The sequence below is a fragment of the Bison bison genome, unplaced genomic scaffold (assembly GCF_000754665.1).
Source record: "Bison bison bison isolate TAMUID 2011002044 unplaced genomic scaffold, Bison_UMD1.0 scf7180017864352, whole genome shotgun sequence".
Taxonomy (NCBI): Eukaryota; Metazoa; Chordata; class Mammalia; order Artiodactyla; family Bovidae; genus Bison; species Bison bison.
This window is the reverse complement of record NW_011494924.1, coordinates 3,452,698-3,468,155: the sequence shown is the minus strand read 5'-3', so window position 1 is coordinate 3,468,155 and position 15,458 is coordinate 3,452,698. Positions and strand designations below refer to the sequence as shown.

At 36.5% G+C, this 15,458-nt stretch overlaps 1 protein-coding gene across 6 annotated transcripts in view; it reads right to left on the bottom strand.

The window, feature by feature from the left end:
- LOC104999369 (putative RNA-binding protein Luc7-like 2) overlaps positions 1 to 15,451 on the bottom strand; it is a 56,358-nt gene extending 40,907 nt beyond the window's left edge. Inside the window, exons 1-3 of one of the 6 annotated variants that reach the window (XM_010854938.1) lie at positions 12,549 to 15,451; positions 2,756 to 9,877; positions 1,090 to 1,184 (exon numbers count right to left, since the gene is read on the bottom strand). In XM_010854938.1, coding sequence (XP_010853240.1) covers positions 1,090 to 1,184; positions 2,756 to 2,813 — 153 coding nt within the window. In that variant the 5' untranslated portion in view covers positions 2,814 to 9,877; positions 12,549 to 15,451. Of the gene's footprint in view, positions 1 to 1,089; positions 1,185 to 2,755; positions 12,336 to 12,548 lie in introns of those variants that run through there. The other 5 variants (XM_010854937.1, XM_010854940.1, XM_010854942.1 and 2 more) reach the window with 5 other exon arrangements.
- Between the last annotated feature and the right edge of the window lie 7 nt (positions 15,452 to 15,458).

Here is a 15,458-nt window from a genome sequence, read left to right as displayed (position 1 = left end):
AGTCCAAATACTGGAGTGGGTAGCCTTTCCCTTCTCCAGCAGATCTTCCTGACCCAGGAATCAAACTGGGTCTCTTGAACCAGAGGTGGATTCTTTACCAACTGAGCTATCAGGGAAGCCCCCAAAAGACAGGTGCTTTTTTAAATCAAAAATGCCTGGATACCTATACATTTGGGGTATTCTACTCCTATCAAAAAGACACTACTCGTCAAGACTCCACACTTCCACTACAGGGAACGTGGGTCTCATCCCTCGTCAGGGAACTAACATCCCACATCCTATGGCAGAAGAAACCATTCATTTAGACATTTTTAATTAAGGGACCTCACTGCTTCTTCAAATGAAGTATGAAATCCTTTCATTTTAGAAAAATGACAAAATCAGCTAAATATTTACCCCTACCAGCCCTCCTGTGCTATCCGGGTGACCAGGAGCTCTTGAAAGTATCATTTCAATCAAATCCAAAACCCAGGTAACAAAATCCTTTGTTCTACAGATCCATGATCATGTGATTTATCCATCAAATTAAAAATTATAATACTTTAAGATAAACTAACATCACTAGATGTAGAATATAAATTAAGTGAGCTTTATGTATTATCAGGAGTAAGCAATATAAGTGAGTTTTAACCAACAACACTACTCACAAACTTTACTGTGAATTTAAGTAATTACCAATATATTGCTTCACAATAATGTCTACAAATGTGCAGAAATCTTAATGAAAATGTAAACTGTTTTGGATAAAAGTCTCCTATGCTCAACACTGAAGCAAATAATTTAAAAAATCATTTACATTATTTCTAAACTAAAAATGTAACTGATGTATTATAACTGTCTCTTTGTTCCAAATAAATGCTCTAAAGAATGGAAAATATTATAAAGTAAAATAGCAATAATTTCTGTGAGGAATCCCATTATTGCAGAACTAAATAATCAACCTGAATATAATAGATGTAAATTGCTCTGCTAACAAGTGTTTTTAAAAAAAATCACTGCATAGTAATTTGACACAAAACTAAGACGTTATCAAGTAGTTTGTTTTTGTAGTATACCAACAATAAAATAATAGATTTAATAAACACATACAGTTCCAGACAGGACATCATGGGGGCAACAGTTGAGAAGGTGACTCTTGCACACTCTGTCATCACTGAATTTGATTCGTTGACGAGTAGTATCTCCTGTAATAGAGGAAAGTTAATGACATTCAAGGTTAGACATTTAGAAAATATGTATTTTCTGAGAGCCCTACTAACACTAGCTTTTTATGTGTGGCTATACACACACATTTATAAATCACCTCAAGAGGGGTTAGTTCATATAATATCCTACAGAAAAACTATTTTAGACAACATGCAGTTGCAGTACATGTACTGCACATGTAATTCAAACAGTCAAAGTGGGAAAGCAATGCATTCTGTTAAATAGAGTACTTCAGAAAAGCACAGGATTTAGAGTAGGAATGGACCTTAAAGATTATTGAGTCCAACTCCTTCATACTGTAGATGAGAAAACTGAGGACCCAAGAGGTTAAACGACTTGCAGCAGACCCACTAGGAGAATTTCTATTGGTATACGATGTTCCCTACATTGACACTAAGCACTGATTCATTCTGTAATTATTTACATTAATTGAAAAACATAAAAAGTAATCTTGCAAACATTGCATACACACTGCGAATCCCCACTGAACCCCAGACGCCATTTCTTCCACTATTTTGTTCCAGCTGAAGTGTCTCCCTTTTGCTGCTGGGAGGAGTTAGAGAGGGTAGAATGACGTGTTTACGAGTGTACAAACCTGGAAGAAGGACTTACACACCAGTCAAACAAAGGCACACTGCCTAAATGAAACATTTAACTTAATGGCTCCAAAGGTCCCATATCTCCAAGTTTTAGGTAGTCTGTGCTATAAATGGCCAAACTGGGTCCATTTAAATTTATTCTGTCTTCACTTAACACAATACACCTCCTAGGCAACAGAAGCTTCCGACCTGCTAGTCAAATAGGCCTATCTACTCAAAACTTGAAAGAATATAAGAAAAAGAAAGTTAACTATCTCTAATAACAAAAAAAAATAGATGTTAGTTAGATTTTTTTTTTGCTTCAAATCTCTTTGGGAGGGGGGAATTCTTAAGGATGGTTTCCTCTAAGGAGACTGATTAAGCCCTAAGAAATGAAAGTGTTTTATTTTTAGCCTTAAATTGACATAGTCATTGATGAATGAAAACCTACTGGTGAATTACTGAAGCAAGAACTGTTGGTACCAAAACAGACTGTAAATAACACTGTACTAAAACTTTCAAGGAAGAGATTCAATTGTTTAATTTGTTTTTGACATGTGAGTAACAAAAAAGGTTAAAACTTTACCCCTTTAACATGGTATTATTTTAAAGAGCTTAACTCAAAGTCAATTAAATACTATCATTTTTAGGCAGGGTAAGATTTTGTTCAGATTGTTTTAACTTGGTTCAAAAGACTTAAACAACATATTAATTTGCAATCATGGTTTATAAAACTTTAAGAACAGTAACTTTTGGCTAAAACAACAGCTTCAGAGCAGTTCAACAATAGGTTTTCTAGAGGCTAGTCTCTAGTTAATGTTATTTTTGACACCACAATTTGGAGTAATTCATTTAGTGTTCACGCCTGCTACTATAATAGAGGTTATTTTGATGGTCCTTTTTTCCTTTTAAACACAACTGCTTTTTGTTCCACATTTATTAACACATCTGAAAAGTTAGTGATAACTCACGGCTCGGCGAATGCGGGGCCTTTCTGACACTCCCTTGCAGATTGAAGTAGTCAGGCATAGATACATTGAACCTTTACAAATAAAACAAGGGGCCAGATTGTTCAGTTTGTATAGAATAGACTCTGCCAGCAATTTCAATACAGCATCTAGAAGTACATGTTCACTGTTAAGATTCTTGTATATGAAAACAAAAGTGAACAAAATCGGGGCGGGGGGGTGTTTTCTGTGTTTTAATATTGACTTAACAAGTATAAACCCTGGAGAAGAATAGGACTGATCATAGGTAAAAGTCCAAGGCTGGAGCTCTGTAAAGTGGTCCCTGGGCCAACTGAGGTTTTAGGAAAAAAAATTTTTATAAAGCGTATTTCATACTGATCAGGGCCCTAAGCTCATGTCAGAATGGTACTCTGATGAGCTCACATCAGAATGGCAATGCCATTATTAGAGGTTTTTTGCTTCCTCACATGTAAGAAAAAATATTTTACCTTTAAGGTAAGAAATTAAAAAAAAATTTTTTGAAGAGGAGAAAATCATATATTCTACAAGTCCCCTGCCACAATTATCTAAGCTTTTCAGTAATGCAACAGCAGTATCGTTCCAGTGCTTTGTCAAACTAATGGCTCAAGAATACTATAAGCCAGGCTTCAGAGTAAAATTAAGATTTTAGAAGTTTTACTAGTTGAGCATTTTGTAAGAAATCACAACATAAACCTAATATTAACATATGTGCCTTGAAGATACTGCCATCAGATAAAATGTAAACAGTTTCAAATATGAATTAAACAAAATCATCCCCAATGAGTGTGGGGATACTAAAAAAAGCATCCGTTTCTATAAACATCAAAAAGTATTTTTAATTAATTCTTCACTGCATATAAACATCTGCTCTATTTGATAACTGCAGCAAACACAATAAACACAGTTATCAAACATCAGCCTGCACAGTAAAGAAATCTTTATAAACAAAGAAATAATAAAATTCCTAATAATCTGAGATACAGAAATGAAAAGGATTAGCAACTGAGTATCTGTCTATTGGTATTTTTAAAATTTTACTTCAGAGACCTTAAGGTTAACATTTTAAAATAATTTGGCTATATTACCATGTAGTATTTAATAAGTTTATTTGGGCTTATACCATGAAAGTATCATCTGACTAATCAAAGAATTTTAAAATAAAAATACTAGTAATTTTGATTTCTGTCAATATATCTGGCCCAAACCATGTTTTTCAAAAGAAACTAGGTAAAACAGCACCCACTGAAAAACAAAGGTGGGGAGAGGGGCTGTAATTAATAAGAAACAAATATGAACCAAATGTCCTTACAATACAAGAAATTATTTTATTAATCAAATGTACTTCAAATGTACTTTATGTTTGGGGTTTCTGGGTATGTACTCACTATTAAAATAACCTAAGTTAAACAATTGTCCTGTTATACTAATACTGGATCCAAATCAAAGAATCAAGCCGACTCCTGAAGATATCCTCTGTGCCAGCCAATGGGATTACAAAGAGGCATTTCATTAAGACAAGCTCTCTACCCTCAAGGAGCCCATCACTTTCCTAGAGAAGAGAGGGTATTTAAATACAGTAACAACAAAAGGGGGCATGATCCAAGTGCCAAATGAATGTCTAAAATGGATGGAATACTATTAAATAGTAGTACTTCAGGATTTCTAAGACTAGAATGACCACAAGGACTGAAGAGGTTAGAGGAAGCTTTGTGTAATACATAGAAGCCATTATTTGAAGGAAAGATAGGACTTAGACCAAAGGAATGGGGAAAGAAGAGCATTCCAAATTGGCATACCATCTTTGACAAAGCTTAGGAAGGCAGGAAGGTTTGGGAAACAGTACGTAAATCTATCTTATCTGGATTTGGCAAGTGGTTTCATGTAGGGGAATAGCAAAGTTGAGGCAAGAATATTTTTAGGGTAAAATCTGGTTTCTTTAATTTCTTCCCCCAGATTTTAAATGTGTAAACAAAGGAAAAGCTTAAAAATAATGAGGCAGAGATTCGATCAAGTCAACACAATTTACAACAAAATGCCCTACCCATAAAAACATGGCAGACTCTCTTCTCTATAACCTCCACAATACTAATTAATTAGGCTTTGTAGATAACTATAATGGTAAGGATTGAGATTAAAACCTTGATTTAGAACTGTGAAAGGAAAAGTATTCTTCATTTGAAAGGAAGCCCCAAAATTTCTATTTTTTCTACCAAACAACTAACTTCAGAGTAACCTCTCTCTGTTCTTCAACCCCCTCAAGGGCTTCATGAATCCTAACCTATATTTAGGAACACCTGAGTCACGGGTGTACAATAAAAACTAGAATGCACATTGTTCCTCTTAAACAACGTTCCTCAGTAACATTAACGGAACCTGAGGTGCTACCAAAGCAGCTTCATTCAGGGAATATGGACAGGTCACTCTAAAAAGGCGACTTCTGTCCAAACTACTCAAAAACTGCTATTCTCAAAATCCCCTTCAATCTGTAGGGAGAAAAAGCTAGGCCCACTGTAAATCCCAACACTGCCACTGTATGGTCCTGCCTCTTCTGAAACAGACTTGTATTCAAACTGCAGTAGCAACACTTGTAATTTTAGCCTATATGATATCTAACATCATTTTACACGGTGCATGCTATTTCCCCAATATCCACCCCCTCCCTTCGAGTGCCAACCACCCTCTCCCCCCCATACAAACAATAAATCAAATCAATTTTCATAGATTTAGGTGCTATTTTAAAAACATCAAAATTTTACTTTACCCATTCTCTCCGATGCTCCCTGTATTTTTTTAAGCTGTGAGTGGATGACCATGCTATGTGATCAACAACTGTGAAGGCTAAGCAAAAGTGAACTGAGTTTAGTATTGTAATTTCAAAAGAACCTTAAAGTTTGTAATATTTGACATATATAATGGTATGCAGAATCCTTATTTTACTGCATTTTATCAGGCATTAATGGCAAGCAATTTATAAAAACAACTAATTAGTATTTCTTTTGTACAGAATTAGCTTAAAGCTTAGCTTAGAGAAAACAGAGAGGGAAAAACTCAACAGTACACAAAGCAAACAGAAGCATCGTAGTTTATAAACGGGGCCAAGAGGGGAAAAGCTCTCCCACGTTCTCTGATGTGACAATCAAATCCCTCCCCTCCCCACAGGTATACTTGTTGGGGCCATGTGTCACTGTTGGCTGGAGCAGGGTAGGCTTACTCCCTCTGAAATAATTTCCATACTCTTTCAGTGAAAGAAAAGCCAGAGCTAGAAAGAGCAGTGAATAATCTTTAAGTTTCTTTAAGCTTAAAGTTTCTTATTTCCCTGTGCCCTCATATCTTCAAATGTCTCACCTTCTTATTACCATTTCTTACAACGTAAGCTATGAGTCCATAGAATGTGGAAACTATATAAACACCAATTTCTAATCTAGTACAGAGTGGGAAAGACCTGTCCTGTACTGGCAAACACTCATCTTCATATCTTTTCGTGAAACTCTTAGGTCTTCTTGTGGAACCAAGATAACAGCTACTGCTGCACAGTAACTATTATAGTAAAGAACAAATCTGATCATTTTTACAGCTTTCTGCAACAGTCTCACCAACCCCTAACTTCTCCCACCTACCTTTGTTGTTCCTTTAGCCTGAAGCTCATCTACAGCCTAAATTTAGCCTAAAGCTCACCTATAAGGATCCTTTTAAAATAATCTTCAAAGAAAAAACTCATTACTCCATTTACCTTGTTAATAAATACACTCAGTTTAATTCATCATATATTTATACAGTACAAAGTATAAGTTCATTTTACGAAAGCATTCACTACCATGTCTTAAAATAATGATTATTGATGCTTTGAAAATATTTAATATGACCTGGTACATATGAAACTTTCCAGGAACATATTTATTATATAAGGAAAGAAAAAATACTCAAGTCAAATATGGCAGCAGGAAAAACTAATGAGGGCATTTTCCCTTCCAAATGAAATATCAAGTCATTTCTTTCTAACAGAACTTAGGAAATCATCCTGAGTACTAGTAGAGGCTTTCCTTTCCTCTAGAAAAATCCAAAAAAATTAGGGTATTACAAGGCTAGCCCTCTTAATTCTTTCATATGGTCCTATAGGTTTATCATCACAAATCGGTACTTGTATCACCCCCACCATCATATTCCCCATGACAAGCCCATTTTTAAAATGCAATGCCTACTGCAGAAGAAATTTCCAAGAAAGTTCGTTCTTGCTGAATATCAGAGATAAATAATGCTAAAATAATTTTTCAAATTTTCCAGTCTATTTGTCTGTGAAAATCCATATCAAAAAAATTATAAGGAATGAAACAGAAAAACAGCCTTGTAGCAAGAGAAAAAGCTTACTCAGAGTCTTTAAGAGCTAACAGAATGGTAAAAGAAACGTTCAAAAATAAATACTAAAGTAGCTGCATTCCAAGAATCCTATTCCACCCCTTGCCACAACCCTATTTTCTCTCATTATAAAGCAGTCTTGGCCACTGGTAGGGGTCAGTGCCATCACATTTCCGCCAGGGGATATATGCTTTAGGAAATCAACATGTCGCTCCTCTTAGATTTAAGGCACACATTAGAAATGTGTCTTGAATAAATAGTTATCCACAAATGTAGTCCTAAAAGTGGATTACATATACTTTGTTTTATGGTATATGCCATTAAGCGAAGTCAATTATTAAAAAGTTGTAGCCTGCTAAATTTTATATTTTGATGCTTACTTACAGAGCTGCAATTCTGATACAATAATATTCATACTCTGGATATCTGGTGCCTTCTATCATCCACAATGTTTTATACACAAAATTAGAAGTAACAAAAGCTATCTCTGGCTATGAAAAAATAGCTGAAAAGAGCAGAAGAAAAAGTATTTGGCAGATCTGTCTATTAATGAGGCAAGTTTTCAATGGTTGGTGATTGCTATAAAAGCTAAGCAGAGCCTCCCCAAATCTAAAACAAAGTAAAGAAACAAAACTGGAAAGAAATGAGAATATCAAAGGACAGAGGTGACAGACAACTCAATGATAAAGGAATTTAAAATGAAAAAACAGATTAGCATGAAGAAGGAGACTGAGCCTTATAAGTACTGAAACAACACAGAGGAAAATCCACTGACATATTCACAAAAAATGCCTTTGGGGGAAAGGACTAAAACTGTGAAGGAGAACCTAAGAGACTTCATTTGTAACACTTAAAAAATTTTTTTTTAACTTAAGGGAAACTTACAAAACATTTGTTCAGTCTTAGAGGTGTTTGGCGGTCTTTTATATTTATTAACATTTTTTCAAAATTAGGTATCTATATATGTAATCAGCATACAGAATTTATCACTTACTATACATCTTCACTCCCTACTAGACTTTCAGTCCATCTAGGGTCAGAGTCTTACGTTACTACTTTATTGCAGAGTCAAATGACAAAAGCAGCAAATATGTCCATAATCTCTAAGAAAAATAAAGCAAGAAAAATCTGAAGCAAGCCAGCAACCTAGAGATATTCAGGTTCTAGTCGCACCAACAATTACTACATCCTAAAACATTTCAGCCAGTATCAGAATACCGTGTCTGGGAAAGTATTCCCTGTAATACTATGAGGCATATTAAATCATTTATTCTCACACCATAATTTCTCAAAATACATGGTTTCTAAAATCTGAGGTGAATCAACTGTTTTCCTTAGCCTGCCCATAATGCAGAATCACAGCACTTCTCCCGTTTCTAGTCCATGAGTTTTCTTTGACAAACAACCAGCACCTTTTCACAATCCCACTGTGGAACAGGCTGGTGAAATCCTGCAGAGATACTGACCACCACAGCCCGGAACATTAATGGAGAGCTAAGATCAAGCTAAATAGGCAATTTCATCCTAGAAGGCTGAATGGACCTCTCTAGGGACTTCTATATCATTCCATCTTATGGGTGTGTATTTCTAAGGAAAAGTCATTTCTACTTAGGGGCTTAGATATGTACAGTTCAAACAGCTTTCCTTCCATGTAAGGAACTAGAACTGCATTTCCTAAAGTACGGAATTTGTACAAAAAGTGATTTTAGGTGTTATATAATTTCACCAGCATGACATTTTGAACACCAATCACTTGGTGGTGATTATTATATCATGATTAAGTCAAGAAAAAGTTCCCACTTACTGCCTAGTATGTTTTTAATTAATATGTCTAACGAGCTCTAATTTTTAGCACAGGTAAATGACAGCAGAATCTAGTTTTCTCTTATAACACCATGTTGTTTTCACTGTATTTATTTTTCTGGTGACGTAAGCTTTCACTTTAAAGTTACCTTAAATTTTCAGAAAGTGAGTTGACAATTAAAAATGTTAAAACAGGGTAAAAAATAGTAAAGTGATATGTGTGACTAACATTTGGAAAACATTTATCTAGAACAGGGTTTCTCAAACTTTTAATGTGCATCAGAGTCATGTGGAAGGCTTCTTAAAACACAAATTGCTTGCACCCAACCCCAGAACGTCTAATTTGGTAGGCCTGGAGTGGTAGGTCCAAGAATCTGTATTTCTAACAAGTTCCCAGGTGATGCTAAAGTTGATCAGGCACCACACTTTTGAGAAACACTGATCTAGAACAATGGTCAGCATGCTTTTTCTTAAAGGGCCAGAGGGCAAATACTTTAAACTTACCAGCTATATATCTCGGCTGCAAAGCAAAGTAGCCATAGACCATACATACACAAATGGGCACAACTATGTTCCAACAAAACTTACAAAAAGCGAGTGGGCCGTCGTGCCAACCCCGATCTAAAACACACCCTCAAGAGACAGAGAAGAGTATCATGTATAACACAGCAGTAGGACAGAATATAGGAGCCACCAAACAGCAAGGTACGTATACTATAGACACTATCCATCAATATCTAACCAATTTTATTGAAAGGAAAAGTTTTGTAAACTTTAACTCTGAAAGAAAAAACTGATGTCTGCAGAAAACTGAGGTCTCAAGAAAATAAAAACAAAACAATTTACCATGCATTCAGGAGACATGACAAAAGATTCAGCAAGGGCAGCTGGTTAAATTCTTTTCATGTAGAATCACAGAGGTCAAACATCATTGCACACGGTTCACAACTAAATTAGAACATAAGGATCAGTATCTAGTGAGTGCTTTTTTAAGAAAAAAGTTTTAAAGACTCCTTTCTCTAGCCCATGTTAAATAGCAAAATATAACATTTATTCAGCTGACTGAGTTACATGTTATTTTCTAATGGCTTTGACTTTTCAAGTCTTACACTACTTAGTTAAAACACAAAACTGTACCTAAATTCAGTTTTTACAAACTACTTTTCTCTACATCCTCAATAATCTTACATAACTGATTAAATGATCAAAAGGTCTTGCCTTCTAATTTCTATCCTAGCAGCTGCTAGTGTATGAGAACTTAAACTGGAAAGGAATAGAATGACTTCTGCAGGTGCTGAATCCATAAGATTCCTGTCATAAACTTACCCTTCCGCCCACTCCCTCACTCTTTCTCCAGCAAAATGTTTCAACTTTCTTCATCTTCTTACCTACAATTTTCCCATACACTGATTATTAAGTTGGGTAGTACAGTCATGTATGTGTCCTCAATGAATATACTAATAGCCCTGAGCTTTTAGGATTCAGTCCATTTCAAGCACCTTTCTGGAATTCCATTCTTGAGGAGTACCTGTCTCATTTATCTAGTCTTGCCCACAGTTTTAAGCCCTCTGCCTATCCTTGCAACCCCGAATTTGCCTGAATCCCTAGCAACTCCGAGGTTTAATGTTTATATGAGCCACCTGGTACTGAACATTGACTCACTAACCCTCACCCACATCCATGACACCTTACTTGCCCTTAACTTCCTGCTATCCATCTTAAAGATGTAGCTCACTAACATTTATCCCTATATGACATCTTAATCAAACCAAATCAAAGTATTTACTTGCTGCTTATAAAGCTTATGCACTGACAGACAAAATGATTTCTTTGGTTTTATTTATTTTTTTTTACCCGAAGCAAGAATGTCTCAAAAGCACAGGTTTCCTTCAGGAAAGCTAAAATGTAGAAAATCCAAGAACGATGCAGAGTTGTAGGAGGTGATACTATTATTGTTTTCTGAATTGTACTGTAGTCAGAAATACCAGAGTTCAAAACTAGTTTTTTTTAAATGAATTCACTATGTGGGTGTTAACAGTTTTCGGTGTTTTGATATGCCTGGACCTCTGATAAAATCCTATATTTACTAAAACTGTTTAATGTTTGTTAAAATTTCTTAAAATGTCAAAAGAATTCACAAGCTCTAACACTAGATATATCCCATTATCATTTCAAAAACTGTGTGCTTACACATTATAGGCTACGCCTCCTTCACTTAAAATGAACAATCCAAGTGGAAGAGAAGAAATGATTTACAACTGACCAAGAAATAAATGATCCATTATGTTAATGAGAGAAAATGAGGAGAAAATGCTCTCGATGTTGATGACAACTCAAGGAACACAGATTACAGTCAAGGTGATTTTATGAAGAAAATCCACTGAAAAGAACACTACAATCTTTGATTCACTATTTATTTTGAAGAAAAGCAGCATGGTCATACTGTCCTATAGGTTCAACACTTATGTATCACTAGTACCAGGAACAAGTAACTGATTTTCTGAACTGTATTTTCCTGATTATCTCCTAGGATGCATGTCCCTTTAACTTACATCCCATAAGATACAACCACTGTACACTATAAATGATCAGCAAAAATATTTAATTATGGTTAATGTACTCTGTTAACTGAGAAAGTACATCATAGGTTCAGAAAGATTATCATCCAAAACAGCTAAACTTACCCGAAAGCTTTAACTTGCCCTAACATTCCCTAATCATAATGGACAACAAATGATGCTGTAAAATTCTTATCTATATTCTGAATCCTACTGGTTGTTTTTGAGGGCAGATTGCCATTTCTGGCCTAATATAACCTTTCAGAGATGGACTCTGTTCCCATTTAAGAGTTATAAGCAATTCAAGAGGTATGGAATCCTTAGAACTACCTTCTGTAACTTCCCTAGTTGCTAAACTTAGAAAGTAATCTAAATATACACCCTCAATTTTAACTCCTATCCCTCAAATCTTGCAAGACCTTTCTGGGGTCAGGACTAGAGACCTCTCATAACTAAACCATACTTGCTGGTGAAAGGGCTTTAGCTAAGGGACACCCTTTCAATTAAACCAACACAATAAAAATGGCTAGTCTGTGTGGGGACACTAGGCTCCTCCGACCATCACAGACAATTCAACTGAACCACTGTTTTACTTCTCCTGTGTTGCTCCTGCTTTTTAAATGGAATATTTTGGGGAAAACAAATTATCCCTCTCTTTTCTGTCACTGCTAACAACTAAAACAAAGTATTTATAAAATTTAATGTATCTTAAAATAAGATGCTAATATCTACCTATGGTTTCTTCCTTTAAAAAATTTTAAAATATACTTATTTGTCAACATTTCTGAGGATAACATAAGAAATTACTTGGCTTCTCATTTAACAAAGTATAGATTTAACTTGAGGCAAAAAAGGTTAAGTGACTTACCCAAGGTTACAATTAGAGGTACAGCTGGGGCTAGAAACCAGGTCTCCTGAGTCTCAGCCCAGTGCTCTTTTCCTTAGCCCATCATGCCTTATCAGAAAAATCCAAATACAGTCAGACCCCCAGTTACATGTGTATGAGTTACACTGATTCACATATACAAACTTTATATAGTGTGACCAATGTTTCAACTCACGCGGTACCCTGCTTCCATTTATGCAGTATGCCAGGCATCGGCACGATTTTCAGTGGCACACAGGCGGTTGCCACCACCAGGGCCCTAGGCAAAATTGCAAAGAAGGCAAAGTTTGTCTTTGGCCCTCCCACTTCCCTTATGCATTCCTCTCCCACCTCCTGTCATCCCCCTGCCCAGCCTCCCAGCGCGATCATGCTGCCCTCTGGTTGTTCAAAGCCTCCCACTTCCACCACTCACCCAGGACTGTCCTTTCTGGAAGTGCCCAGTGATCCAAAATTACCTCTCCTTTTCCCTACTAAAAGTCCCTTTTCTGAGAATTTCTATAAAGTTTAGGTCATCTACATGATTAACTGATTTGAGTAATTCCAACTTACATTTAACAGACAAATCTCCAAGGAGTTTAAAAAGGAACTAATTAAAAATTCTGATTTGGGGATGGAAAAGAGGAAATAAATTTTTCATTAGAGGGGCAAAGGAGGTGAAAGAGAAAGTGCCCTGGGCTTCCTGTGCCACTTCAGATTCCCTCACAGACAGCACTCTAAGAGTAGAGGGGGTGGTTACTGCCACCCTGACAAAAAGACAGTGGTTGCTTTATAGTTAGTCTCTAGGATTAAAAAAAAAAAAAAAAGGACACAGCTGCTTTAAATACTCTCCAACCTACCCTTTCCATCTCTCTCCCACCCCTTGGACCCCATTTCCACTTCTTAGAAACCATTCCCTTAAGCTGTTCCTGTGTCCCATACAAAGCTTCCCATTATATAATTTCAAATTACATGGTATTATTCAGGAAGGCGTCCATATCCCCTATCCCTGGATAACTTGAAGCTGACTGAACACTTAAAAAAAAAAATCCTAATTATTTGAAGGTCCTGAATAAGATGAGTATATAAACTCATTAACTATGTGGTAAGAAGGAAAAGAATGCTTTGATTTCTATATACATAAAAGAACTAATCTGGGTATCTAAAAAACATTCTTCTCCTTGAAAGTAGTATGTTTCTTACTTCTAGCCCAACACAGCAGTGAAAATCCAGTCATTTCAGCTAAAATAATATCGTGGACTTGTAAACCTGAGTTCACTGGTAAATCAGTCTGGAGGCAAAAAAAATCCAGTAACAGACACATAAAAATATAAATTTATCTGTATACAAAGCAGAGTGGATTTTAAGAAACGCCAAGTTTCTGTGGACTACACACATAGGAAAAATATGTATGTATCATATGTGAGTGAGTACACACACACATATATTTTAATTCAGTTTTGCAATAGTAGATTGCAGTCTAGTTTGGAATTTATCAGGTGATAATAGTTGCTTTGATTCAACTACCCATCCAGTAAAATTCGGAATCTAAATCCATGAGGAAGGGACCAAAAATGGCACCCTACTAGGATTAATAGGCTCTTGTAAAGTACGTCTTAAACAAAATGATTTCTATAATTATACTACAAAGATTAGTTATTCTGTTAGTTAAAATCCTGAATTAAGCCCCTTCTCAACACCAGCTTCATAATGGAAAAGGAGCAATGTTAAAACATGCTACTGTTATAAAAACCACTCTAACCTAAAAGTGAAAAATGTTAACTGATAGAAATTTCTCCAGTGGCATTTTTAATTAATGCTAACTTTCAAGGGTTTACTACATAAATAAAATTCATTTCCTTCCCAATCCTCCCTCCTCTATACACAACCACAAGTAGGTTTGCGATCTACACCTATTTTTCTATAGGTTCTAAGAAGAAAACTTCCAAATGTGGGTTTTTGTTAAAAATGAATTATGAACACTGATAAACCATGCAAATTATGCACTAAAAACATGTGAATTCAATAAAATGTTTTAAATCTACTCACATTTTGCTGCAAAGCACTCAAGGAAATTATAACAGCGACTGCTCAAAAGTTAAGAGTGTGCCTTTTCTCTTACATCAAACAACTTAAGTAACTTGTCAAGAAAAAAGCATTGGTTTAATGGCTATGAAACTATTTGCCTGAACAAGCAACATACAAAAATGAGCAAGTATTGGCTTTGTTTCTAAGAAAGTAGTGGACTAGACTCTTCCTCCATATTAGCATGGGCTTCACTCGAATTTCAAAGAGTATATTACTAATTACCATCATCAAAAAAGCAACAGCATTTCATCTTACCTAGAAATTCTCTGTGACAAAAAGATAACCAGCCATTAGTGGTTCTTTGTACAAACACTAACCTAAGCGCCTAAAAGCATCGTTGTTTCCCTCAATTCTACTTCACTGGGCACATTTTCAAAATGGTTCTATTCGGGGCACATACAAAGTTCGTCAATATTTACTGAACAAAGCTTCTATTAAATTGCCTAACAAAATGGAGGTCTCTCGGAAAAAACAGGCCGTAACATTCTTTTCACAAAATGGGCCAAACACACCCGCTTCAGGAAACCATGGTTTGGGTCAGATTTTCCCATAAGAATGGTGGTTTCATCTCTGGGACTGGATTCTAGGAAAGGTTTTCTCCGGACCCAGGTAAAGGAGTGGAGGGTGGGGACCAGTTCTCTGGATACTCCGCAGGGCGGCGGCGAGAGCTGATCCCACAGCTCTGGGTTAAGGAATTAGTTCAGGGGGCGGAGGCCTTAGCGGTCCGCAGGTACCTAACCAGCGACAAGACAGGCCGCCCGACTACGCAGGAGAGACGTGGGCGCTCCCGTCCCAGCCAAGTCAACACCCGGAGCGCAAACTCTCCTTTCAGGCTCCAGGCCCCGCCTGACCCCATTGGCAGCAGTTCCCGCCAATCCGCTCGGTCGCCGCCCCCCGGGCCCGCCTGCCCAACCCTCATTGGATGGGACGGGAGCCGGGACCTCGTGTTACCAATCTGGGAGCCCCTTACTCAGCCACACACACAAGCCCAGGTGCGCCCGCGGAGCCCCTTCCCCTCGCC